This window comes from Hirundo rustica, chromosome 11 (genome assembly GCF_015227805.2).
Source record: "Hirundo rustica isolate bHirRus1 chromosome 11, bHirRus1.pri.v3, whole genome shotgun sequence".
NCBI lineage: Eukaryota > Metazoa > Chordata > Aves > Passeriformes > Hirundinidae > Hirundo > Hirundo rustica.
Window position 1 is genome coordinate 4,125,571 of NC_053460.1, and position 25,076 is coordinate 4,150,646.

The window sequence follows — 25,076 nt, forward strand, 5'->3', positions numbered from 1 at the left end:
TCCCCCTAACCCAGGACCTGGCACACAATTCTGCACAGCCTGTACATCTCTGGGATCCAGGCTGGGAGAGATGGACTGCATGTACCTCCTCTGCTTGTAAAGCAAAGGAATGCGCTCACAAATCAACCACAGTTTTATGAGGAAAAGAAAGGCGGATCTTCAGTTCCCATCATATTTGGAGCGTTATTCAGCACTGCACACCCTCCCCAGCAGCAGGGATGCCGTGGGGAGTGGCAGTGCCACAGGGCTGATGTGCCACAATCACACTTCTATTTCCATCCCCTGCCCTCCTGGGTGGGATCCAGAGGGGCTGAGCCCTGCAGCCCTGACTGAACAGGGTCCTGACCCCACGGAGTCACTCCCTTGGTAAAGCAGCTCACAGCAGTGAGACAAGGTGGCTGCATCCAAGCCGTGGCTGCAGCTGGCTGAGGGTTTTGGCAGGAACTTCCCACAGGTGCCTGAGACTTAGTTCTGTGTCAGTGCTATGATTTCAAGTGACACTTCCAGGGAAGCTTTACTCTTGGAATACAGACACCTGCCCAGCAGGCGAGCCAGTGAAGACCAGAGTGCCAATTATACCAGCACAGCATACCAAACAGTGAAGATTTTTGGATGCAGCTGACATCAGGGCAATCCCTGACCTGGGGAAATCAAAGCTGACCTGTACCTCTATTTAGCAATACCAGGCTAAATCACACACAGTGGAACAGGAAGAGCAAGAGTGGAGCTCAGACCTGGAGGCCTCTGTGCCAGCCAGGCTCCCAAGCCAGAAATCAGAATGCTGCTCTGCTTGCAGCCGTCACATGTGTACAAGGAAAAACTGCAAAGTAACTGTTTTTCTATTTTTGTTTTCTATTCAATGTTTTGAAAGGTCAAATGTATTTGCACTCTGCTGTGTTGCCTTTATCAGTGCTTAAACTCAAGCACTGCCAGATGAATCACGAGTCATACAAACGCCCCAGAAGTACAATGTCAGAAGCAAATCCATTGTACAGGAATTATCAGGGGAGGATTGTTTCTGTTTGAAGCACAGAAGGACCTGCAGAAAACTAGCAGCCAGTTTGCAAATGTGCCTGAAGCCAGGTTCTCTTCCTTTTAATCTCTTGCTCTTTAGCTAGCCTCCAAGAGTTGTCAGAAAAATAAGAGAAAAGGGACAAATCTGTGAAATTATATATTAACAGAAGCGGTAGGAGAGGGGAAGTCACATCATAGCTGACAAAACTTTGGAGCATTTCTCTTTCCTAACAGTTGCCCCTTTTCAGCAGGCATCACCCAGCTGTTCCTGGGAGCTGCCTTGCTTCGTATTCGTTGCTAGAAAACCATAACAGAGTTGCACTTCCCCTCTGAGGTTCTCTGACCCCTTCCTACATTTCAATTTTCTTTGAGACACACTCACTTCCATCAGCAGGCAGTTAAAACCCTGCTGGTGGCACAGAGGGGACATGTGGCAAGTCACCTTCCTGATACACACGAACAAGCTTCAGAGAGTTAAAGAAGTGACATACAAACAGGTCCAAAAGAAATTGCAAAGCGCTGTCCTGCAATGGAGGCTGCTCTGGCCTCACAGTTTATACCCTGTTGTCTTCTGTCCTCTCCACTCCCAGTCCTTCCCCATCCAATTAGTCAGTTAGAGGAAGGGATGTCCTACATTTACTTCATCTGTGTGATAAAAATGTTCCCAAAGAATCAGTAGAATGGATTTAATGAATACAACAACAAAGCAGTAGGGATAAATGTTGTCCATCAAGACACAGAACAAATTATAATAAAGCCTCACCAAAATATAAAATGCAAAAGAGAGGAGAGTTCTGTGGCAGCTAATAAATGCTGGAAGTGGATAAAGAGTTTTACAGCAGATTAAATTTCCTGCCTCTCATAACCAGCACGCTGATACACGCAAATGTGCATAAAACAGCATCACCATTTCCTGGTGCCAACAACCTCAGATCCAGATATGAGCAAGAGCTCTGGATACGAGTGTCAGCCTAAGCTCTCAGGGAAGATTTGTAAATGAAGATGTGGAAAGCAGGCAACAGACTGTGCTCCGCTCCTGCATACATCTGTTGACTGTATCACAAATATAAAAGGCGGCTTTCCAAATCCTAGCAGCTGCAAAAAAGTGACAGAACATTGAATACCATTTTGTTTTTCTTTTTCCCTTGGGTTTGCTTTCCCTTCCATTTTAATGCTCTAAGGTTTGCTCTTCTTTCTTGTACTCCTCAGTCAACCAGTGAAAAGGAGAAGAAATTCAGCAGCTATCTCAGCATGTTTATTAACAAATTACTACCCCAGCACTTCTGACTCCAGGAGATCACCAGCCTAACACCATTATTGGGGATGATAAATGAAATTCTCATTTCCACATGTGCAGAAAGAACTAGACTCCTCTAAGGGACAGAGGAAGAAAGGAATAGGGTGATATGAACATACCAGGAAAAGCACAAGGACTGGGCCAGAGAAACAAGCACTGACATTACAACATTTGCAGCTCCCTACCAGACTAGCGAAAGGTGAGAACTTAACACTGCACTAACTCTGAGAAATCTTCAGATTTCCCAGTGAAAATATGACCCATGTGAAATGTTAAAGGAAAGCAACCCCTCAAGTGTGTCTAGTTCTCTTCATAGTGAAAGAAAACTTCCATCCTCTCCTCTTCTATCACCAAAAGGAAAATATCTATAAGCACCAAGAACAGGGATGGACTTTCCAGCAGATCCTGTTGAACCCATCTAAGCTAAACAACAGTAGTAAAAATTATTCACCCTTTCCCCAACACTAGGAGTTCTGGAGGAAAGTCTGAGTACAAGAACTAAAAGCACTCAGACTATCTGAATTATTTTAAACAGATGGAGGGACAAAGAGGAAAAAAGTAATTTAAGCAAGGAAATTACAGGAATGCTGATGCTTCCAGTCAGTCTGGAGGTAAGGCAGAGAGAACCATTCATGCTGTGCACGATGGCTTTTTATTCCTACATATCCCAGCTAGACTCCACAAACACACAGCATGCAGAAATCAAGTCAAGAACAAGCTGGAGAAACAATTCTGTTCAGGTTCAACATGAGTTATTGCAGACAAGCAAGTCAGTTTGTTTTACACAAACTCCTTCACCCACCCCATAATCCATGTTTAGCTCCCATGCACAGCAAGAAACAGGCTCTGTGCTCGTGTGCCTTTGACTCCCGAAGGAGAAAAAAGCTTTCAAAGTTCTATTATTGGCAAGTAAGTGCAAGACTGAATCTTCATTCCAGAGAGACAAACACACAGGGAGAAACAACTGTTCCACAAAATCAGAGTTTGGCTTTCAACAGTCCATACAAATCCACAGAGCGTCACGTTTTGGGCGTGTAACAAATGGTGCATCCATGTGTCCTAATCCAATCAGGAATTCAAACATTTGGGTGCAGCTCCCTAACAGTGACACTTTAGGTCAGCAATATCCCACTTCCAGAAGCTAAACCTGGGGGGATAACAGCCATGACCAGCAGCTCACCTCCTGCCAGAGCAGCCCAAGATTTTGGCAGCTCTGCCTCCTCCAAAGTGAGGGAAGAAAGGAAGGCAGGAACCTCTGTCAGTGAGCAGATGGTAGGAGAAATAGTCTGCCACAGACTGTGTCTCCTGTTGCAGTGGAAAGATGCAGAACCTCTGCCCTACCCAAGCAGAGTTTGTTGTGCATTATCTGTTCCCCCTTTTCTACCCCTGCTGTGGTCTGAAATGCCTTGAGTTTAAATAGAACTGTCAGCCTCATCCTCCTCCTCTGCTCACCTGATCATTGTGCCAGCAGCCATCACAAACACCAGCTATGAGCAAGCACTCTCCATTTCCTTATGCCTAAAGAACTTATGATCATATTTTATCTCTGTTTCCTCTCTGTGCAAGCAACTACTGCATAGAGACAGGCAGTTCCTTGGCAAATCATATCTAGTTACATTCTTGGAAGTTGAGCTGCATTATTAAAATACTACTGAAAACACCACCTTCTGATGGGCCTAAAGACTGAATTTATTCTGGGCTCCCCCCAATCAGAATTAATCTTTCTGGAGTACAATGAAGTGTCACCACTGAATCAACAGCAGCAGCCCCAGTGACAGCAGCCGACATCATTACTCCCCTAAGATAACAGACCCCAAGTCATGGGAACAGGCAGATGTTGGAGGCTGTCTCCCATTTCAGAATAATGTCCCTGTCGTAACTGAGCAGTTATTTTAGGGAAGCAAGGATAAATTCATTACCATTGGTAGGGTGCTCAGACACCACAGCAATAGAAGCCGTGTAAGCACCCCGGTACACGCACAGTAGGAATGCACGTGGCACTGACACCAGCCACCCTTCACCCAGACAACAAAAGGAGGGGCAATGCAATCAATCCACATCCACTGGAGACTTGCTCCCGTGTTGGTGTGTCAGCAGTGCTTTGCTACTGCAAACACACAAAACTGAAGTTGAGAGAAGTGCAAGACCAGAATTAATTTCCACAAGAGGCAAAATTTCACGATTTGTCCCCAGCATCCTTATCTTACTTCCTGGTAACATGTGGCATGTGAACTTATCAGCTGCTCTTTTTCCAGATTACAATAATCAATACCCTGACCACACAAAGTACCACATTTCTGCATTGATAGCTAAACTGCAGAGATCAACAATTAGGGAAAACTACTGGTGACGTGTAACACTCGAGATTGCATCCTTGTTTGTTATTTAAAAACATTAGGAGAAAACAATTATTTCAAAACCAGATATCAGAGGCTTATCCATTCCCAAAAAGCAGGGAATGTGGGTGCAGGAAGGTGTGCTTCCCATTACTCCAGGCTTTCCTGGCCATCCCTACAGCTTTGTTTCACCAAATGATGACTCCTGCAATGGTAATGCCACATTCCACACAGAATCAGGTCCAGAAGCCCAAACACAAGACAGAGAATAGATTGAGAGTGTTCAAGGCCAGGCTAGAAAGGGCTTGGACCAACCTGGTCGAGTGAAAGGTGTCCCTGCTCATGGCAGGATGGTTGGAATGAGATGATCTTTAAGATCCCTTCTAATGCAAACCATTTTATGATCCATTATTAAGGAAAAATGATCAAATATGCACCTGACTAGTTTAGCCTTCAGGTCAGAGCTGTGTATCAGTAAATTGACAGGAATATCAATATCCATAAATCAAGATTTATGGAGTGCAGAGTCCAGTTAGTTCAATCTGATCATGAATGATGAAAACAAATATTTTAGAAAGCAATAAATCCACTTTGCCTGGCACAAAATACCACCTTCAGGTAGCAAGCGAATACACATGCCCAGAAATCAAAACAGATTTTTATTTATTGTTCTACTTTAATATAATTCCCATTTATCTTCACCCACAGGTATTTCATTTTGCCTTTCACCTGGATAATACCCAGGACTTCCTGGCACTTGCAAGACCAGTTACCTTGGCAGAAGGTCAAGCTGAACACCTTTTCATTTGGCTGGTTATTTAACTGCACAGACTGACTCAAACCCACAGCTGAGATATCCACTCTCGCTGCAGAGCGCAGTTGGAGTTGCTCAGCTTCCTCTGACAGAGCCCTGAAACAATGGCTTTAAATGGGGAAGGAAATGCCCGTCCAATTCTAATGCCTAATTCCATCTCCTTTCACTCAGGGAGCAAAGCACCAGATGCTCTTGATTTCCTGCTTTGTCAACTCCAGAGCAGCGCTATGTTCAGTTCTCACATTTTGTTATAGCTGTTTGTTGTCTGATAAAAAGTGGTTCCTCAGGGACAGCACAGGGCTGTCTCCAGAGGAGTGTATAAATACACCTTATTTGGCAGCAGACGAACTCAAAGTAGGAAAGTTTGTCTGTGGGAAAATGTGAGATCCTGGGGACACCATTTCTGGGGTTTTCTCTGCTCCCAAGCAGTTACCAGCTGCTGAAAATGTAATTAGACACAAGAACAATATAACAGGCTAAGGAAGGGGAAACTTTACAGGATAGTGCCCTGCCTCTATTCTTATAGGCTGTCTCTACAAACTGTGGATCATAGTCCTATTTCAGGCAGCTGAGATCTCTCCCTTGATGCAGTGACCTCATGGACAACTGCCAGCTTTTGTTTTACGTTTACAGGTTCAAAATCCCCTGCATTCGACTCCCAGGACTCTTTACCGACAACTTCCACAGAAGCCCAATTCCTAGTTAAGCCAAGAAGATGAAAAGAAAGAGACTGAGTGTCTATAAAGTAGGTGAGCCAATTATCAGCATGATAAGCGCTTTGTAACATGTTTGGGTTTTTCTTGCTCCACAGCAGCCTGAACAAAACTCAGCGCGTCAACACTTCCATGGATTGATTGAATATACGCAGTTATCCGTGCTCTTTCTAGGTGTGCCACGGCTGGGCTCCTGCCCGTGTGGCAGCCAGCCATCGATGCAGAGAACCAGGACTCCCTCAGCTGTGCGTGCAGCCAGGTTTGTCAGCCTGTGGGAGCAGGAAGGGAGCTCCCACACCCAGCCCAGGGAAAGGGAGAGGGACAGCGATAGCCAACAGCAGCTTCAGCACACAGATAGGAACAGCCGAGGTAACCTGAGCTTACAGGTACGCACACGTGCAAGTGAGCATCTCCCATCCTAAATCCCAGTTGAACGTATAAATATTTCTTTGCCACATTAACGGTGCTGTGACATCTTAATGACCTCAAACCTGAGGTCTGTAGCATATTTGAGTCCTTGCTAAACACAAGTTCCATTTGCCATGATTACCCAAAATCCTAAAACATCTGCAAACTTTTAGAAACCCACTCGCTGTCTGTGCTGTTAACATATACACAAGAATTATTTGCTCTTCATTACATACTAGGCTTCAAAGTCCTTGGGAATTAAATATTAACTTTTAGAAATATATACATTGCCATTACTAATAAGGAATTAAGCATTAGTTGTGCACAGCGAGAATGAAATAATTTAGACTGAAATAGATAGCTCTTATTAGAGATTTTCTAGGGGTATTTTTATTCATTCAAATGATAGTTTTGGGAGTAGAACCTTTATCAAATGGAGTTTAAGGAATCCTAGGTAATAAAATCTTAATTTCAGGGAGCTGTGTATGGTGTCCAATTTTGAGACATTTTAAAAGCCTGAAGGTAGATGTTCAGTTCCCTGAGAACAAGGGCCATAAAAATACCAAATTAGACATCCATACATGGACATTCATAGATATCAGAAGTTATTTAAACACCTTAATCAGCTTTTCCAAGTGGTTAGAGATACTGAAAACTGCTGTGTGCTGAAAAGATTCACCCCACTCCTAATACCTCATATTTATTTTAGTCTGTTCATAAGACTGGTTTAACCAGCTCCATTGAACCAAACCTTAAGCCCTTCTCTTTTTCCTCTAGCCAAGAAAATTAATGGTGCAAAATAGTAGAATATTGGATAAGATAGGAGCAGAATGGGTTCCCTTCATTTGAAACAGTAAGACTTTTGATGAATTGGATTCTTCCATTTGACAGAGAATACAGTCCACATCACACACAAAAAAATTTTTAAAAAGCAGTAGTGGGCAAATTTCCAAGACCTCTGAAGATTGAAACAGCGCCTAATAAAGCAAATCTTATTTTTCTCTCCTCTTTGGCATTTAATATCCTCCTGATTTGTGTACAATAACATCGTGTTAGCTGCAGGACACGTGAAGTGACAGAAAAACACAGCCTCCCATCTGGGCTGGTCCCATCCATCTGGTGATTAGGGCAGGGCACAGTGCGACCATATGGCCATGATCAAGAACCCTCTAATATCATCCAGAGTTAACTGGGAAAGGCAATAGCCCACTTAGTCTCCTGAGGATGATAAATGCCTCTCATTCCGTTTCTCCTCCCCAGTGGACATCTGTAGATTTGTCTTTCTGCCTGCGCAGATGAAACTTGAGTTAGAATCGCAGAATATGCGGAATTGGAAGGGACACGCGAGGACCATCGAGTCCAACTCCTGGCCCAGCACAGGAACATCCTTCAGAGCCACTCCACGTGCCCCAGAGCATTCTACAACATGCTACATTTCCTGGGCTCTCTCAGGGTCAGTGGCCCAACCACTGCCCTAGGGTGCCTATTTCACCCTCTGGGTGAAAAACTTTTCCTAGTATAAACCTAAACCTCCTGTGACACAACTTCAGGCCATTCCCTGGGGTCACACAGCAGAGATCAGCGTCTGCCTCTCCTCACGAGGAAGTTGTGACTGCAGTGAGGTCTCCCCTCAAGTCTCCTCTTCTCCAGGCTGACCAAGCCAAGTGTCCTCAGACACCCCCGACACCAACTCCTCTCAAGGCTCTACAACATCTTCACTGCCCTGCTTTGGACACTGCCCAATAGTTTAATACCTTTGTTATATTGTGGTGAACAAAACGCAGCATTCGAGGTGAGGCCACCCCAGTGGAGAGCAGAGCAGGACAATCCCTCCCTTGCCCAGCTGGCAAAGATGAGCGTGATGCCCCGGACCAGGCTGTCCCTGCCGGCTGGAACAGCAGCGATGCTCATCAAAACAGTGACTTTTGCACCTCTAACTCTCCATGGAACAGTAAAAACCTGCTAACCTGACCTTTGTGCTCCAAGTCCTAAAGGAACCCCAGTCCTCCAGAAAGGTTTACGCTGTCATAGGAACTCTGAAACCTGCTGCAACCCAGCAGCTGAAGATTAGAGATGCAACTCCAGCAGTGATGCAGGAAGAGTGGAACACTGAGAGCTCTGTTATCTGGCTTGCTTTTACATATCAATAGGATGGGAAGAGCCTGCTTATCTTGCAGCAAACAGGGAGAAAAGGAAGGCAGAACTTCACAACTCCTTGAAGGGGAACCACTGTTGCCATCCACGTGGTTCTCATAATCTCTGTTGCATTGAGACAGCTTTTAGGAGTATCAATTTCTTAGCTGCCAAGCCACTAAAAGCCAAGTCAATAACTCCCAGTGGATCACAGCACAAATATTACACGTGCTAAGAAAACCTTTTGGAAATTTTGATCCTCAGAAGCAGAAAGTAGGTCCCAACATATCACCTAAGCTACGTCTTAGATTGAAGGACTGAGTCTCAGGAGGTACCCAAAGTGGGGTTTAATTGCCATAGCTGCAAAAGCATTTTCATGTTTTCTCTTGCCTACTACAACAAACCTCTCTTGCTTAGCAGTAAGGACTGTGGTCAGGTCCTGGGTGAGGATATTTTTAGAGGTTAGAGCTGTAGCCAAAAGCCATCCTAATTCACGAGCACCAGCCTTCCCTCCAAGGTAATATTGGAGAAACAGGACAGCACAACTGCTGGAATGGCTCTGTGTTTGGGGAGAGAGCATCTTGTGAATGAGATATGCAACTGGAAGATGTTTTTTGGCTGCACAGACAAAAATGATGGCCTGGAACCGTGGGGAGCAAGTGTCAGCCTGCTCACAGCATGCTCATCAGTGGAAATAACTGTACAGAGTAATTGACAATTGAGTTTCTCTAACATTTTTAAAGCATTTTTACAACTCTGACATAGCACAAGAACCACAGGACTTCTCTAGGACTCTCAAATAAAAAGACCTACAGCAACATGACAGGACAGGGAGGTACTTGGTCTGAATTTGAGCATAATCTGAGAGGTTATATCAACACACTTGTGTGAGCAAGACTTGTCTGTTTTCCTGAAGCTGTTAAATTTCTTTTGCTTTCAATACCTGGGTGCTGCCTTTCAAGCTGTACATGGAGCCCTCTTCTGGAGAAATTTGAACAAATAAAAGCTTAAGAATGCAGCAGTGTGGGCTCTGCATTAGGGGAAAGAGTTTGAGGACTAATTTTCTCTATTCACTCTAATGACAAGCTTGTAAAATCTACACGTTTTTCGAATTTACTTAGTTGTAACCCAGTGAAACATAAGTTATTCTTAAAAGTATCAAAAATATTGGTCTTTTTCCTCACCTTACAAATTTTGAATCGTATCTCTGTATGAAACACATGACATAGAAAAGGGACCCTGTGAACAACTTTTGTCTTAAAACAAATATTTTGTATACGGGTTTTAGAAAATATCCTTTGGGGGAAATGTAAAAGATGCAGATTTTTCAGTCTATCAGACCAGAGTATGCATTTAATGCATACTGTAGCCTGTGTAGTGAACTGCATAAGCTACCAGAGTACATTTAGTTTTTATTGTCAGCATCAGATCAATAAAGCTGTATATTATAGTTATTCTTTGGAGTTTTAAATGTGAGCCTGAATTAAAGGATTACTTGAAACATCTCCCTCAGTTATTCCAGCTACTGCTCAGTTTTCCTCTTGGTGAAAACAACAGTTGGTAGTAGCGCAGATTATATCTTTGCAAATGGAAAAATTAATTTATTTCCCACCTGTTTACCACAGTTTTTGCATACATACTTAATGGGCTGCTTTGATATGCAAAAGTGATTCTCCATCTTCATCCTTTTAATGTCTCAAAAGGCAGATTTTTTTATACTTTAAAAATGCAGTGGAATTTAAGGCAGACCAAGAAAACACAAAACCCAAATTACTAATTTTAGAAATAGTGTTTTTCATTAAAAATAAACCTTTTACATTCATGTTCCTATTGACATAAAGAATTTCTTCAAACTTTTTTTCTCTCTACACTGTAAAGTTTGCTATCATTACTTTGAAACTTAGTCACCACTATCTTCTGCTTCCACAGAAAGATTACTAGATTGCTCCTGCTTAGAAAGAATTCTATCAAACTTGGTCCTTTCTGCTTCCACTAACATTGCATTATGTGAGACACTCTTGCTACTCCTAAGGGAGAAAAAAAGAAAACTTGCAGAAAAAGATCCCCAAAAGTGTTACAACCACTACACAAGCAGATGGCTGCATTTGTTTAATATGTTGTTTCTCACATTCTTCTGTTTACTTTTCCTGTCACATGAAAGCTGTGCATGTGGGGTGTCAAAGAGAAAAGCCAAACAGCATTTCAGTAAATCCCATTTCTTCCCCTAGCACGGCACCCACTCCAATTCATACTTTAACCTGCCGATACTCAACAACCTAGAACTGAAACCATAATCACATACACTTCCATGTTACAGCCTGATTCATCCCCCAATTCATTAGCTCTTAGGCACGACCTAGAAAGTGCACTTGGAGATGCATCAGCTCACATGGTGGAGAGAGACATGGCAAGATAGATAGAGCTGTACATGCTGATAAAGAAGGTGGAGAGTGATTTGAGCACTTAAGCACCACAAGCTCAGCCCTGCAGTACAGCAGAACTCATCTCAGCCCAGCCTGGGAAGAAACTCTGAAGTATCACTGAAAGTTATCAATAAAGTGCACAGGTGTGTTCAGAATCAAGCGCCTGCACCTTGTCAGATTTTAAGTAGTCATTAACCTTAAAAAAATGCCGGCTACGTTTAACAGGCCCTAGAAGTCTGTCCTCTTGGATCTCATACATACTGCTTTCCTACAAACCACTGCTAAAGAAAATCCAAACTCAGGCTGATTAATTCGGTGGTGCGTTAGAGAAGCTAAAAAAAAAAAAAAAAAAAAAAAAAAAAGACTGAAAACAGAGACAAAGCCAAGCAAAGCAGATGGGAGATCTCAAAGGCAAGGTGAGAGAGCAGCAGTTCAGTACATCCACAGGTTGCCTTGGCACTGCCTGTGCCCTCTCCCCCTGCCCCGCCTGGATCTCAGCCCGCCTGTGACAGCTTCTCGTCCCCAGCAGCCCCGTGGATCTCGCCAGCCCACGGGACAGCGCTCAGCCCTCCCTGAGCAGCAGCTTGGCCGCTGTCCTGAGTGAGTCCCAGGGAGCCCCAGCCCGGGCTGGCAGAGCGACCCTGCCAGGAGCTCTCCTTGTGCCACCAGCACACGCTGCTCGGCACCAAAGCCACGGCCCAAGGCAGCCGCTTCCCTTCGCTCCACTGCCCGTGGCAGGATTGCCCGGAACGCACCCAAATCCCAAATCCCGAAGCCACCCAAATGCCTTTGTGCTTGCTCACTGCCCACCCCCAGCCGCCGAGGCTCCCGCTGTCCCGCTGCTCCAGCCTCCCACGTCCCTGCACCGACTCCTGAGCGGCTGAAACCAGGACCTGAGCGCCCTAACCTTGCTCGGCAGCGTGTGCATCACCCCGCTGCCTCCTCCCCGCACACCGGGGAGCTGCTCCCAGCAGCAAAGCTCTCCCGGCGGCGATCCCTCACCGTTTTCCTCTTTAATGCCCTGTCCGGGGTTCGCAGAACCCAAATCCCTGCTGGAGACCGCAGTTACACCGACACGGAGGTTCCGGCTCAGCGTCCCGAGCACTGCTCGGCACTAATCCCCACCAGCCCTCCAAGGGTTAACAAAACCTCTGGATCGCGAGTCAGAAAGGAATTAACTTCCATCCCTGCTCAGGGCAAGGGGATCTATCTCAGCCCGCCGTCACCGAATGCAAGTTCACAGCGCTCCCGAGACAAAAAGGGGGGAGAATGCGCTTAAAGCTGGACAACAACAAAGGATTCCCAATCTGAGCTGCCCAAAAGTGAGCCCAGAAAGAGCGGCGGGAGGAAAAGAGAGGCACCGGGAGGTGCTGAGAAGGGAAAGCCCAGCGAGCCCCTGTGCTTTGACAGGCAGCAGCAGCGGGGCTCCGGCAGCTCCGTGGTTTTTTAAGGCTGGCTGTTTTTTCCTCTGCTTTCTGGCAGAGGGGGATCTATTACATTTAATAGGAGAAAGGCTACATAGCAAGTCACTAACGGAGTATTACACATCTATCGGGAGTGCACCGGGAAGGGAGCCTTTTGCAAGGTCTGGTTTTATTTTTCCTCCATATTCCCCCCTCCAATTCTTTTATTAAAAAAAAAAAAAAAAAGCAATAAATAACGTGAGCTGCCTGTAATAGCCTATAAACCTACTATCCAGCACAAGCCACAGAGGAAAGAGGCAAATCAAAGTTGCAGCATTTGATACGACAGAAAATATTGCCGCTGCAGCTGCAACCGAGACTCGAAAGATTCCCCCCACCACCCTTCCTGAAGGGAAACAAAAAAATGCTATATATCACACGGCAAATTGGCTGTAATTGTAAATCAGGGAACTATGAGCTCCTACATTCCTAGCAACTGGCTTAGAGCAGAGATCCTGCATCTTTAAACAGTAATTCACGAGACGTATAATTGCTCAGAAATCAGAGCTGAATTACAAATACTTTCAAATCCAAACGCACAAAAGCAGAAAGATGAAAGAAAGCAAGGAAAAAAACCACATATTTCTTACCTGGGACAGCAGAAAAGACAGAGTAAGTTGAGTTTTGTGCTGCATTTTGCCAGACTAGAAGGTACCAGAGGCTTTTTCATTCATGCACTCGGCTGCACTGAGCATATTTTCACTGTGAAACAGCCTTTGAGAAGAGACTCTGCCTTGAGAGCCAGCCAACTTCCCAAATAGATCAGCAGCATCATCACTAAAGCATTGGATAGAGTCTGATGACCAGAACCAATGGCTTTACAAGGATGATTTCTTCACAAAGCATCCCCATTTTGCATCACACATATTGGGCAAGCACCTCTACAAACACAGTACCTTTAGAAAGCCTTTTGCTTTGGTGTATTTCTGTGTTTAGTTTCAGTCTAACATCATGCCTTATAGATCTCAACAGTATTTTCCCTTTTAGAGAATGGAATTGCACACAGAGAAATAAGAGCAACTCTGAGCACCACTGCAAAGAGATTCTCTTTATTAAAATGATAATAAGGTAAACTTATTTTCAATAATTCAAAAAAATGACCTCTGCAGTTTTGGTTACTTCCAAGCCTTAGAAGGAGAACACAGTGAAATTTTTCAGTGCAGTAGAAATATAGGTTATGTTTTGTGTTTTCCCCTCAATCTCACAAATCATGAAGAAGACACATCCATTCTAGCCTGCAGAAAAGATGCATCATAAGGCAATAGATTTTATTAACTGCTTGAGTAATGGCAGAATTGGCTTTTAATTCAACAAACTAGAATCTAGGACAGAGTTTCAAAGATGAGTGTCCTTCAATTAGAAAAAGTTTTGCTGTTTGAAAGAGGGGACCTGATGTCTCAAGGACCTGCTTTCTCTGGATTGGTTATGCTGCAGCCCAGCAAGCAACACCGGCAGATGGACCGAAGATTAGGAATGAATTCCTCTGACTGCATTTCCAACTCCACCTCTCCTGCCACTCCCCAGTATCACAACACTCCAGCTCTTTTTTGAGTTGTCTCCTGGCAGTCACCAGGAGCTAAGCAGTACCCTTCCCCCATTTTTAGAAGGATCAAAAGTCCCCTCAGCTCTCATCAGTGATGTTTTTCCCTCACTTACTCATCCAGCAGAACCAGCTGCCATCACTTTCTGCTCTGCCCCACCACGGGTTGCTGCTGTGCTGCTGGAGATGAGAAGGAACGTGGGGAGGGAAAGGCAGGTAGGCAGATAAAGGAGCTGCCAGCCACTTTGAGCTCCCCAGCATCAGCAGGAGCTTCCAGCTGTGAATAATGTTGTTTGATGCAACCACTGCTAGTCTACTGCTCGGGCTTAACACTTCCTTTACATACCCACTGGACCAAAACTGAGGGAAAACACTGTCCTTCCAAGCCTAAACCCTCACAGGCAGCAATAACTCTGTTCCAGTACCTTCATTACACATGAGTTTAAATTAATTCTCGAGTTGGAATAGAATCCAAACAAAACCCAGCAGGAACTACCAGCAGCAATAATAATACTCTAAATAACAGCAAAAGGTTCACTACTTAGATATAAAGAGAAAAAAAAAAAAATAATGTAGGTAGGTTGCTTTCTTTTTTATCCTTTTTTTTCAGAGGCAGAAAGCCAGCTTAGCAGGGTAAAAAAGAAAAACTTCAGAGCTCTTTATGTCTAGAAATATGACGGACCACCTCCCATTCGTCTTTCAGGGAGCCAGTTTGCCAGCAGATATAATTCCCAGCCTCAAGAGGGGCACCTAAGAATATACAAGCCAGGCTGGGGGGGGTTTATAGGGCATATCCCACAGAACACAGCCCTTGAATGGGGGCACTGGGATTTGGACATTCTCAGCCCCACCAACAGGGGCCAAAGAGCTGAGTGAGTTACCAGACCAACCAGAAGTAGGTGGTGGCTGAAAGAAACAAAGGCATATCTGCATCCTGTCTTACAGGAAAGGGACTCATTTAAAAAAAAAAAAAAAAAAAAAAAAAATAGAACTCAAGTCATGGGGTAGATGATTCACTGCGGGATAATGCGACATGAGGTTTGAGCCAACACGAGCAGTTATTTTCTGTACAAGGCATGACATGGCTGTGGGGCCATCCCAGCACAGGAGCAGAGGGGAGAACGAGGAGTTTGAGGTGTTCCCAATGGTCCTGCAGGAGCTTGGCCATCCCTGCAGCCATGGCACCCCTCCACATCCCGGGGGGTCAGGCACCCCAACCTGGCACAGGACCTGCCTCCCCAAGGGGCTCTGCCGGCCAAGAGAAGCCACATATCACAAATCTACCTCCAAGATGCTCTAGTAACAATTAAAGAGAAAATTATTTTTAAAAAAAACCCAATTCACTAACCTTTTACCTCCAGTTTCAGAGAGCTGCTTCTTCTTCCTTCCTCCTGCCCATCCCTCCTGCTTTGGCTCCTACTCACTGCTGCCCCTACTTATCTCCTAAAAGGGCAACAATTGATTTGCGGATGGGTGATAACCACTCCTACGGGGGGTAGTTAGCCATTCCTGGCTAATTAACCATTCCCGGAGAGGTTAACCCTCCACAGGCCGCTGCCAAGCCCTGGCACGACACGGTGCCCCGGTGTGAGGGTGGCTGTGCCCACGGGCAGCGCTCACCCAGAGCCCGGCCACACTGGGGAATGGCCTTTGGGCATCCATTGGCACTGCTCACCTGAGGAGAACCCCAGCACACCACAGCCCTGGCTGCTGCCATGGGCTTAACTGGGGACCCCAGCAGAGAGGAGGGCAGCTGCTGCAATGAGGGACAGGAGAAGGGTTTGGCCCCTTCAGGTGAGCCCCCAGCCCAGCTCTGTTTTCTGGGGTTAGGATCAGAGTCTTCCCTGCTAATTAGCTCATTAATGAAGAGCTGGTAGGCAATTAATTAGAAATTAATAGTTGGTGCCTCTGTCTCATCTTTAGGTAATGGGAGGAGGTTCAAACTGTACAAAATTTGCTGAGGAGCTGGACAGGGAGCAAGGCTGCAGGGGATGGAGCCTGGTCTCTCTCTAAACCTCAGCTTGAGGGAACTTTGTTGCACAAGTGAAATAAAGCCATGGAGCAGCAGCAATAGAAATAACAGCCTCATGTTTAAAGCACAGTTAATGAGAGGTCCAGAGCTCCCCTTTTATGGTGAGCTGTGCTTCTTTCCCCTGCCAACACAAAACGCATAGTAAGCAGTGACTTGAGAGCGTCTTGGTTTGTGACAAAGAAACCTCCTGCCAAGACCTTTCCTGACCCAAAACCATGTTAACAGATGGGTGTGATATGGTCTGTAGTCTTTAGACACAAAATGCCATCTTTTTCGCCTAGAAAATGTGGAGCGACTTGACACGTCAGCTCAGTCCCTCTCCATGACATTATCTGGCCACAGGGGCCAAAGCTGAGCTGAGGCTAATGCGAGCAGTAGTAATTGCCTGCAACACACAAGGAGTTTTCAGAGATAGACCCATTAGCAGATGAGGGAGTGACTGCATGCTGCCAGAAATGCCTTTTGACCTTCAGGAGATTTGCCTTATTTCGTAAAAGCTGAGGATCAGCTGCTATGAATCTATCAGAACAAGGGAAGTTTAATTTCCCATTAAAGTGGGTCACACGAGAAACCTGGATGTGCAAGAGAGGGACTAATTTCCCCTGCCATAGTACTGGCAATCTACACTCCTGGCTGCTTCACCATGTTGCATTTTCTTTAAGCCTGGAGAAGGTTTTAGCCCTGGGCAGCAAGTGAGGGTGTGACAGTGGGACAAGAACTGGTAGTAAATGCACCTGGACTGAGCAGGAATTCATAGAGGAGTGAAATCCCGTCTTCCTGCCAGAGGTCCTCCAGCAGGAATAAGTGAAGCCACTGGCTGCAGTAATGTTTTATTCTGGAGGATGGATGTTTGGAAGTCTGTAACAGAGCTGATTTAGTGAGAGCTGAGGAATGCATTTCCAGGTACTCTGGTTTTCTGCCTGGCAGTTCTACCAAAATAGGTTTGGGTACGGATTTCCAGTCTTAGTGCAGCTGAGGTTTCTTTGGGAAAGATGCACAAAAACACCAGAAAAAGGGGGGATTGCAGTTTGAATTTGAGCCCGTATCTTTTCATTAAGTACCCAGCCCAGGGCCTCTATAATACCCCAAACTCCTACAAGCCTTTCTTACATGAAGGACTTACTGGCAACAGAAAGTTTGGCATTAGTTCAGCTTTCTTTAAAACCAGTGGGACTTCTGAATGCTTTGTCTACTGTTTCCCTACACCCCAGCCCAAGTTCTCGGATAGTAAAAGGGGTTTGTTTTCATACTTACTAACAGGCAAGTCACAGGCACCTAAAACAAACCAATACTTCAGTGGAAAGAAATAGGGTGTGTTCCATTGTCAGAACAGGAATAAAAATGGTTAGTCAGACAGGAATTTAACATTTAAGAAAAATCCTTAAGAGACCATCACACCCTTTTCTGTACAAATAGTAATCATCATCATCATCAAAGAAATCCCAGTTCTTGTGAACACAGGATCCAGTTTTTCAGTTCTTAAAGGAATAAAACCTATTATTGTTTGGGTTTTGTGTGTTTTTGGATCCCTGAGCCCTTTAAACATAAACAAAATTTATCTTGTACTTCGAAAACTGAGCTATTGTAAATCACTCTAGAGTAACAATTTGCGGTACGGCAAACAGCTAATTTTCGAATCCTTAGCTGAACCAGAAGCAAATTGTTCTTTAGTTGAACCTTCATCTGAACCAAAACAGGGAAGAAGTGAGACGAGCCTTAGGTATGTAGTGGGTTGGGTTCTCCATGGCATCTTCTTTATGGAAAAAGGTTTGGTTTTATTTCCTTTCTCACTCTGGGGTCCCTTTGTAGAAGAAGCTCTTGCTCGTCAGCTGACTCCCAGCATCTCAGAGTTTCCTGGAACAGTGCAGGTATTATCCCATGTCTGTTATTCGGCTCAATCACAGCCATTGAACCTGTCCTTTGAGCTTGCCCCAGCTGCGAAACCTCCCAAGTACCATGGTTTAGTGACGGTCTGCAGTAATTCAGCCACTTGTAATCCTACACCCCTACCCACAGGCAGGCTGTTGAATTTTTATTTACCCTCTTTTCAGTAATCCAGAGGTTTTGGAATGGGCTGCCCGTGTGAAGTCGCTGTCAATGGCGGTGTTTTAAACAAGACTGGATGTGGCACTTTGTGCCATTGTTTAGTTGATAAGGTGGTTTTAGGCGATAGGTTGGACTTGATCTCGAAGATCTTTTCCAACCTGGTTAATTCTGTGATCTCACAGGCCGTCAGCATAGGTGTGGTCTCCAATGCACAGGGGTATAGAGAAACATTCCTGCAGTGTTTTAGAAGGAAAACCGAAGCACACCACACAAAGCGACCTAATTAACACCACAAAGGTAGTCAAAGGCAGAGCTGTAAATTTCTAAAAGCCTCAGGCACTGGATCTTTTGTGTAAGGAAAGAACCTGTGACCTTCCTGGGTGACCCGGGACCTTCCTCTGTCATTGTGCAGGACCCAAACTGAACCACAGCTCAGCTCAGCATCTCTTCCTTGGCTGGGCTATCTGTTCCCATTCCCGCCGTGTGCCTCTCCCTCCTCGCTTTAACACCCCTGCTCCTTTGCCCTCCCTCCTACACACGATTGTATCTGGCCTGAATACAGGTGTTCTGGAAGCAATTACAGCTTCGTGCAAGGAGAATATGATGCATGGCAGCTCATTAGTTGTTTGCCATTATTACGGGAATGACTCCTTGTTTCCCTTCTGACCTCACCTATTGTCTAGGGCATGAATGGATATAGGAGTGAGAAAATTTGTTTTGGCAGTGGGGTCTGTATTTTCCAAGGCTCGGTAATATTGAATTCGGCCCAGAAATACAAATCAGAATAATTAACCAAACAAATGCACAAAAGACCTTATCATTCCCTATTTTGGTAGCAACTATACTAACTCAAAGTCATTATTTAAAATTCGCTGTGCAAGTTTATTAGAAAAGTTACTCTTATACATTAAAAAATAACATTTCCACAGGAAATGGGCGAAAAAGCAAGTTATCACTGTCAGAAGTTCTTCTAAGACATATCTAACTCAAGATATTCATCATGAGTAATGGGAAAGTTAATACTGCAGGAATAAATTAACCGCAGAATTTTAATGGCTTTATTGTGTGACAGTTTCTAAAGCCCAACAAAATATCAGCTAGGAAAATTCAAATGTGAGAGATATGCTCTTAAATCTCACAGTTCTGGATTTGTTTTAAAAATCCCTTCTTATGATATAAGGGTCATTTGAAATATTCTACCACGAATATACAGCTTACTCACGGGTAGAACGTCTCACCATTCTTACCCAGGCACAAGCCAGCTTAATCTTTCATCTTTTCACAGAGGAACAGCAGATACATGAGCATATTTTAGGGGGAATAAAATAGCTGATAGAGAGAGGGAGAAAGTGTCAGTCTTTGAATATCTCTGTGCACAGGACTTGAGCTGACACATCAGCCCAGAGCTGTTAAACCTCCTGACTTTGGGCATAGCTGCTTGCACTGGAGGTGTTAAGAGAGCGGGGCACTGCTTTCTTTCATGTCATTTTCAGCTGCTTTTTTTTTCCGCCCTGGCCAATGCAGCTCTGTACTTCACATGCCATTATCATAAATATATGTTTGCAAAGCTCCTCCATCAGAATCGTGATTGTATTTGCCCTGGGCAAGGCAACAGCTGCGTGGTCTTGGGTTAGAAACTGGGTCAGGTACCAGAGGGCTGCCCCGAGCAGGAGGCTGGAGGAAGAGACCTGAGCAAAACCTCCCTCAGGAAATGAAAAGGCACATGTGAGCAACCTGCTCTAGGGGAAGGTGTCCCCTCCAGCCCAAACCATCCCAAGATTCCCTGATTTTGCAGCCTGACTGTGGAGAAGAGGCTGGGCAGCCCCAGCTCTGCGACAGGACCAGGCTAAGGGTGAGCTCAGGGATATCCCCGTCCCACTGAACTCAAATCCGAGATTTCACCCTCCATCCTTGAACTCCTTCTTCCCCATTTACATTCACAACCTTTTCTCTATGCAACAGTCATGGCTTTTAGGCAGATAAATATCTTACATGTTTCTCAAGGGTGTCATACGCTATTTAGTATTTTCCCTCTGGTATCAGCACCTGTTAAGCATGGAAATAAAGTGATTAGTCTTACATCTTTGGCTTCAAAAATCGATTTTAGGAGACATCTCCTTATCATCGGTAGATTTGCCGACTCAAAACAATGATATTCTCTCCAATGGTAAATTTTCTCAGTCTTGAAAAGTAGGAATTGCACTGGGGACTTTTCTGGATGTCCCTTTCTCATGGAATTTTCTACACCTATCAAACCATTCATGACAAAGCTCTCTGCTATTATGTAGCCTTAGAGGAAATTTGTCTCTGCAGATCTAGATACAACTTAAGAAAAAAAAATGTGCTTGTGATACAGGGGTGGAAAAATTAACATTTGAAAATTGAATGTTCCTGTAATAACCAGAAAGCTGTTTTGTTTGGGGTTTTTTTTAGGTCTGAAAATAACATGGAATTTTAATCAGGATAATCAGATTGGATAAAACGTAGCACTCAACCTGCATCAGAGGCTCCTTTCTGCCCTCCTGCATCCAGGAGGTGCATTGGGCTTGATGCATCTTCAAGTTTTGGCTCCTTAAGGAGGAACCTTTTTCAAATAAACCAATCTGTATACACCAAAAAACATCTGATTCTTACACTGCTTCTTTACATGCCTTTGAAATACTGTATATTATGCATGAATTCTTGGTTCATCGTGTATCTTGAGATCTCTTTGTATTTCATTGTTTGTCTTCAATTTTGTATCTTGCTTATGTAAAATTCATTAAGCCTTTGTAAATATGAGGAAAAAACCTGTTCCTTTTGCTGTCTCCCTCGGGATGCTAGAAGGTTACCTTGCCTCGTGCTCATCTGTAATCTCTCTCTTGGGTTTAGCTTTTAATGTGTGCACTACTCCAAGAAAGAGGCAATCTAGGATGTTTTACTAGGCTTAGCCTCAACGTGAAACAAACAGTTCATTTTGAATTGATTGAACTGGACCTTCTAACACTAGAACAAAATATTCTTGTATTACCTTGCCTTGGTCAGGTTGTGACCATAACATTACCTGCTTTTTTGCTGGTAAAAAAGTGGCTAGTGGGTAACTCTGGGGTTCTGAGGCATCACTTCACCCTCGTTCTGCGGTCCCTTGTCAGGAAATTTGCTCTCTTTTAATCAGGAATGAAGGAGGGATGGAATGCTGTGAGAATGACCTACATCCACACATTAAATTCCCAAATTTTTTTTTCCCTACTTTAAGTCACAATAAGGTAAATGGAAGAAATCCTATAGGGCCACCCTTGGTAAAAGCCTAGTGCTGCATAGTCCTGTGCCTGCCATGCAGCAGATCTTTGGTCCCCTGGGAGCTGCAATCCACTGACATTTATTAGAGCAGCTTTGGGCATGTTCAGCTTTAAGCTGAAGCCAGCGCTGACAAGCCAGTAGATCAAAGAAGCCACAGTCAGCTCCACAATACCTTTTTTTCCCCTCACACTACTGTTAACAACATCAGACCAGGAAATCCCCTGAGCTGCAAATAGTTGGAAACTGGAAAAGCACTCAGGGGAAAGATCATGAGAATGGCTTGTTCCTGCTCCTCCTTAGGCATCTGTTTATGGCCACTGTTGCTGCGGGTCTCTCAGACACCGGGGTAAATGCATTCCTAAAAGATGACAAAAGAATTCCCGAGAAGGCAAAGGGGCAGAGCAGAAGGAAGGGAGGTGGGGGGCTGTTGGTGTACTGGTGCCTGTACAGGAGCAGTGATGGGGGCAAAGGTTGGAATCTCAGGGATCAGCAGCAGTCCCTCCCGGTGGCAGAGCAGCAGGTGTGTGGGCTGACCCACCTCACTCTGCTTGTGGCCATCATTTTACCCTTTTCCTTCTTTTTGCTCGGGACAAGCGTCCCTCCCATCAGTGTGGGTGATGCTCAGGGGGAAAGCAGAGGCTCTGTGCAGCTGCAGGGCAGGGACTGGGCAGTGCCAAGGGGAAGCTGTGTTCCTGTCAGGATGCTCTGAGCTCAGGCAATGCAGGTGGGATGGATGGAGCCAGTGCAGCTGTTCTCGTGTTAGGCACCGAACAGAGCTCAGCAAGGAAAAGGAAAATCCAAATAAATAAGCGTTATTCCGTAGGAGTAGAAGTATTCTGTAGAAATAGAGATGTTTTCTAAGTAGCTATTTTTGTCCTCATTTGGAGAATAAAAGAAACATTTTCTTCGGAGAGCTGTTTAAAGCTGGGGAAGCCAAACCTGTTTTCTCAGGCTCCTCACAATGATGTCTGGTTCCAAAAAATGGCCAAAGTGAGCTCCTAAAGCCCACGTACCACACCCTGTGTCGCAACACCAGCCAGCTGCAGCCCTAGGGAAATCTAAGCATCACACTTTGGGGCTGCAGCAAAGGTAATAGGATGATGAGAGGTGCCAGTTTTCCACTTTCCAGCAGGTTTCAAAGATATTCAATAGCACCAAGGCAACAAGAGCTCTTAGAAAGCTCTGGTGAAAGCATCTCAAGTGCAGATCCTGGAATGACCTGGGTGGGTGGCAGGTGAGAGCAGCATTCCTGAGGTCCAGCTGCTCTGGGAGCAATGGGACTGAGCTGTTTGTCCCATCTGTGCCACCCTTCCCTGGAGCCCAGCACATCCAGGGTGTTGCAAGGACAATCCATAATAAAACATCAGCTCAAGGCATTGGCTCTGTGCCTGGCACCCAGAGAGATGTGAACTTTTTTGGTCTGTGGCAAAGGAAAAATTGGGTTTTTTAAGATTTTTTCATCTTTTTTTTTTTTTTTTTTTTTTTTTTTTTTTTTTTTTTTTTTTTTTGTAATTCTTCACGCTAAGTAAAGAAGGATTAAAATTAAACTTCAGACCAGAATGCACAAACTAAAATACTGCTTTATTTTAGGAAGGGAGATTTTGGGAATGCTGACTCAGCTACTGGAATCAGCGTTTCCCTGATTGCCCTCAGTTGGAGACTAAAATTTAAGTATTTAAGTAAGACACAACAAAATGAAGGGTGCAGACAATTTTGTTAACCATTTTTTGTGGGTAGGGGATGCACCTGAGAGAAGAACGCTGGTTCAGTAGAAGCAATTATTAATAATAATTATTAATAATTAACTCTTTCAGTCTATTGAGCCCCAAAAGCGAGAGATATAAAGTAATAGCAATCAAATGTTATTAAACATGCCAAGAGTCTTAAGAGATAATCATATACAATCAAGCTTCAATAGGAAGAAATAAAATTTACTTATGATTAGATCCAAGTCAAAGCAGTCAAAACAGATGCAAAAGGAGCGAGTAAACTCAGCAGAAAAAAAGGTCCTCAGGATATCTACTTATAGGGAAATTTAATGGAGTTTACTAAATAAGTAAGTTGGCTAGAAAGTGATAAAAGCTGGTCTCTGAAGGAAGCAGTCAGGTTGTATGTTCTCTGGGAAATGTCATTATTTATGTATCTAACACCATTTCAAAGCTTGTAGTTATAATATTGCCAGGGAGCCATCAGCCTGAAAGTAGAAAACAATCCTTGTTGAAGAACTTCCCAAGAAACAGCTTTTAAGCCTGGAAAGCTGAGAAGAGATGGGTTTAATTGCAAATCAAGTTAAGGAAGAAAATAATGAAATGGAATTCCAGCATAGACAGAATGCTGTTTCAACATTTAAAAACAGTTGCAAAGAAGAGCTGCAGACAACATTTCGGCTTTATACTTTATTCAAAGATGTGAGCACATAAATTAGGAGCCTTAGTCTACCACGGCAGGATACTGGATCACTAGCACAGAAAAAGAAAACATCAGTAATATTTTCTGCTTAATAAAGAGGGTGAAAGGAGAGGGATCTGTTGATCAGTAACTTTGAGGCAACTTTAGGTAGGTGTCTGTGTACAGCTATGCAGCCAGCTAACATAGGAGTTAATCCAGGTTTTTGTAGCTTTCAGCTGAAATGGAATAGAAAATGGAGCTGAATCCTGGCTTTTCATAACCTCCTTTTCCAACTGGTTAAGAAAATAAAGCATATTTCTCCCTAAAATCTCTGTCTCACTGTGAGCTCCTTTGCACAGTGTCATTACTTGGATGATGATGCAAAAACAGAAGAGAGGCAAAGCGTAATATTGTAATCCTTCAACCAAAGCCTTCAGCTCTGACCTAATACTGCCAGAATATTGGACAGATTTAAAATATTGGGGTTTGGGGAATCAATTTTCCGGTGGAGTGGCAGAGTAATCTGCCAGCTCAGTGTGAGCTGATGTGACAGTATCCAAAATCACCATCTCCTGCTGCCATCCCTCCCCAGCACCCTCCAATCCTGCAGCACACACAAACTGGCTTTGCACTGCCCGCTGCTGCTGCTTTATGCAAAACCCCTGCAGACCATAAACCTCATAACAAGAACAGACAAAAAAGGTTTGTACACTGAGGAAAAAGCCCTGGAGGTCCGGCTGTGCCTGCTGGTGACACTTGCCCTAACTGGAAACTGCGTTTCTATTGATTAATCACGGAGGAGCAAGGAGGCAGAGCACTAATACATCCTGAGGGCATTGATTAAAGGAATCAATGCTGTCACATATTTATGCCAGATTTTCTTCCTTGGCACACCTCTTGTTTTACGGTTCTGTGGTTACACAAGAGCCTGGCGAGACTCTGCTTCTCCCAACACCCACGGCTGAGCAGGATTTTACCTGAGTTCATGTGGTCTCACGGGGTTTTAGCAGCAGTAAGTTCAGTTGAGCTTAGCTCCTTGCTCTCCCAGTTTGTAGGGAATTTATCCCAAACCATTTCTTCCACACCAAGAAATACATTAACCTCAGTCAGCAAGTAAGACACCATGAGAGACGACAGGTTGTCTTGTTCCTTCCTCTTTGCCGTGAAACAAGCAGCGCGAAAGCACATTC

General features: G+C 44.4%; 1 protein-coding gene across 5 annotated transcripts in view; it reads right to left on the reverse strand.

Annotated features, from left to right (window-relative positions):
- Positions 1 to 15,549, reverse strand: part of CDH13 (cadherin 13) — a 451,300-nt gene extending 435,751 nt beyond the window's left edge. For 3 of the 5 annotated variants that reach the window (XR_005702749.2, XM_040075799.2, XM_040075802.2), the window contains exon 1: positions 13,192 to 13,355. Coding sequence is in view for 3 of the 5 variants with exons in the window: in XM_040075799.2 (XP_039931733.1) it covers positions 13,192 to 13,236 (45 nt within the window). In the remaining 2 variants the exon portion in view is untranslated. Of the gene's footprint in view, positions 1 to 13,191; positions 13,432 to 15,489 lie in introns of those variants that run through there. The other 2 variants (XM_040075801.2, XM_040075800.2) reach the window with 2 other exon arrangements.
- Between the last annotated feature and the right edge of the window lie 9,527 nt (positions 15,550 to 25,076).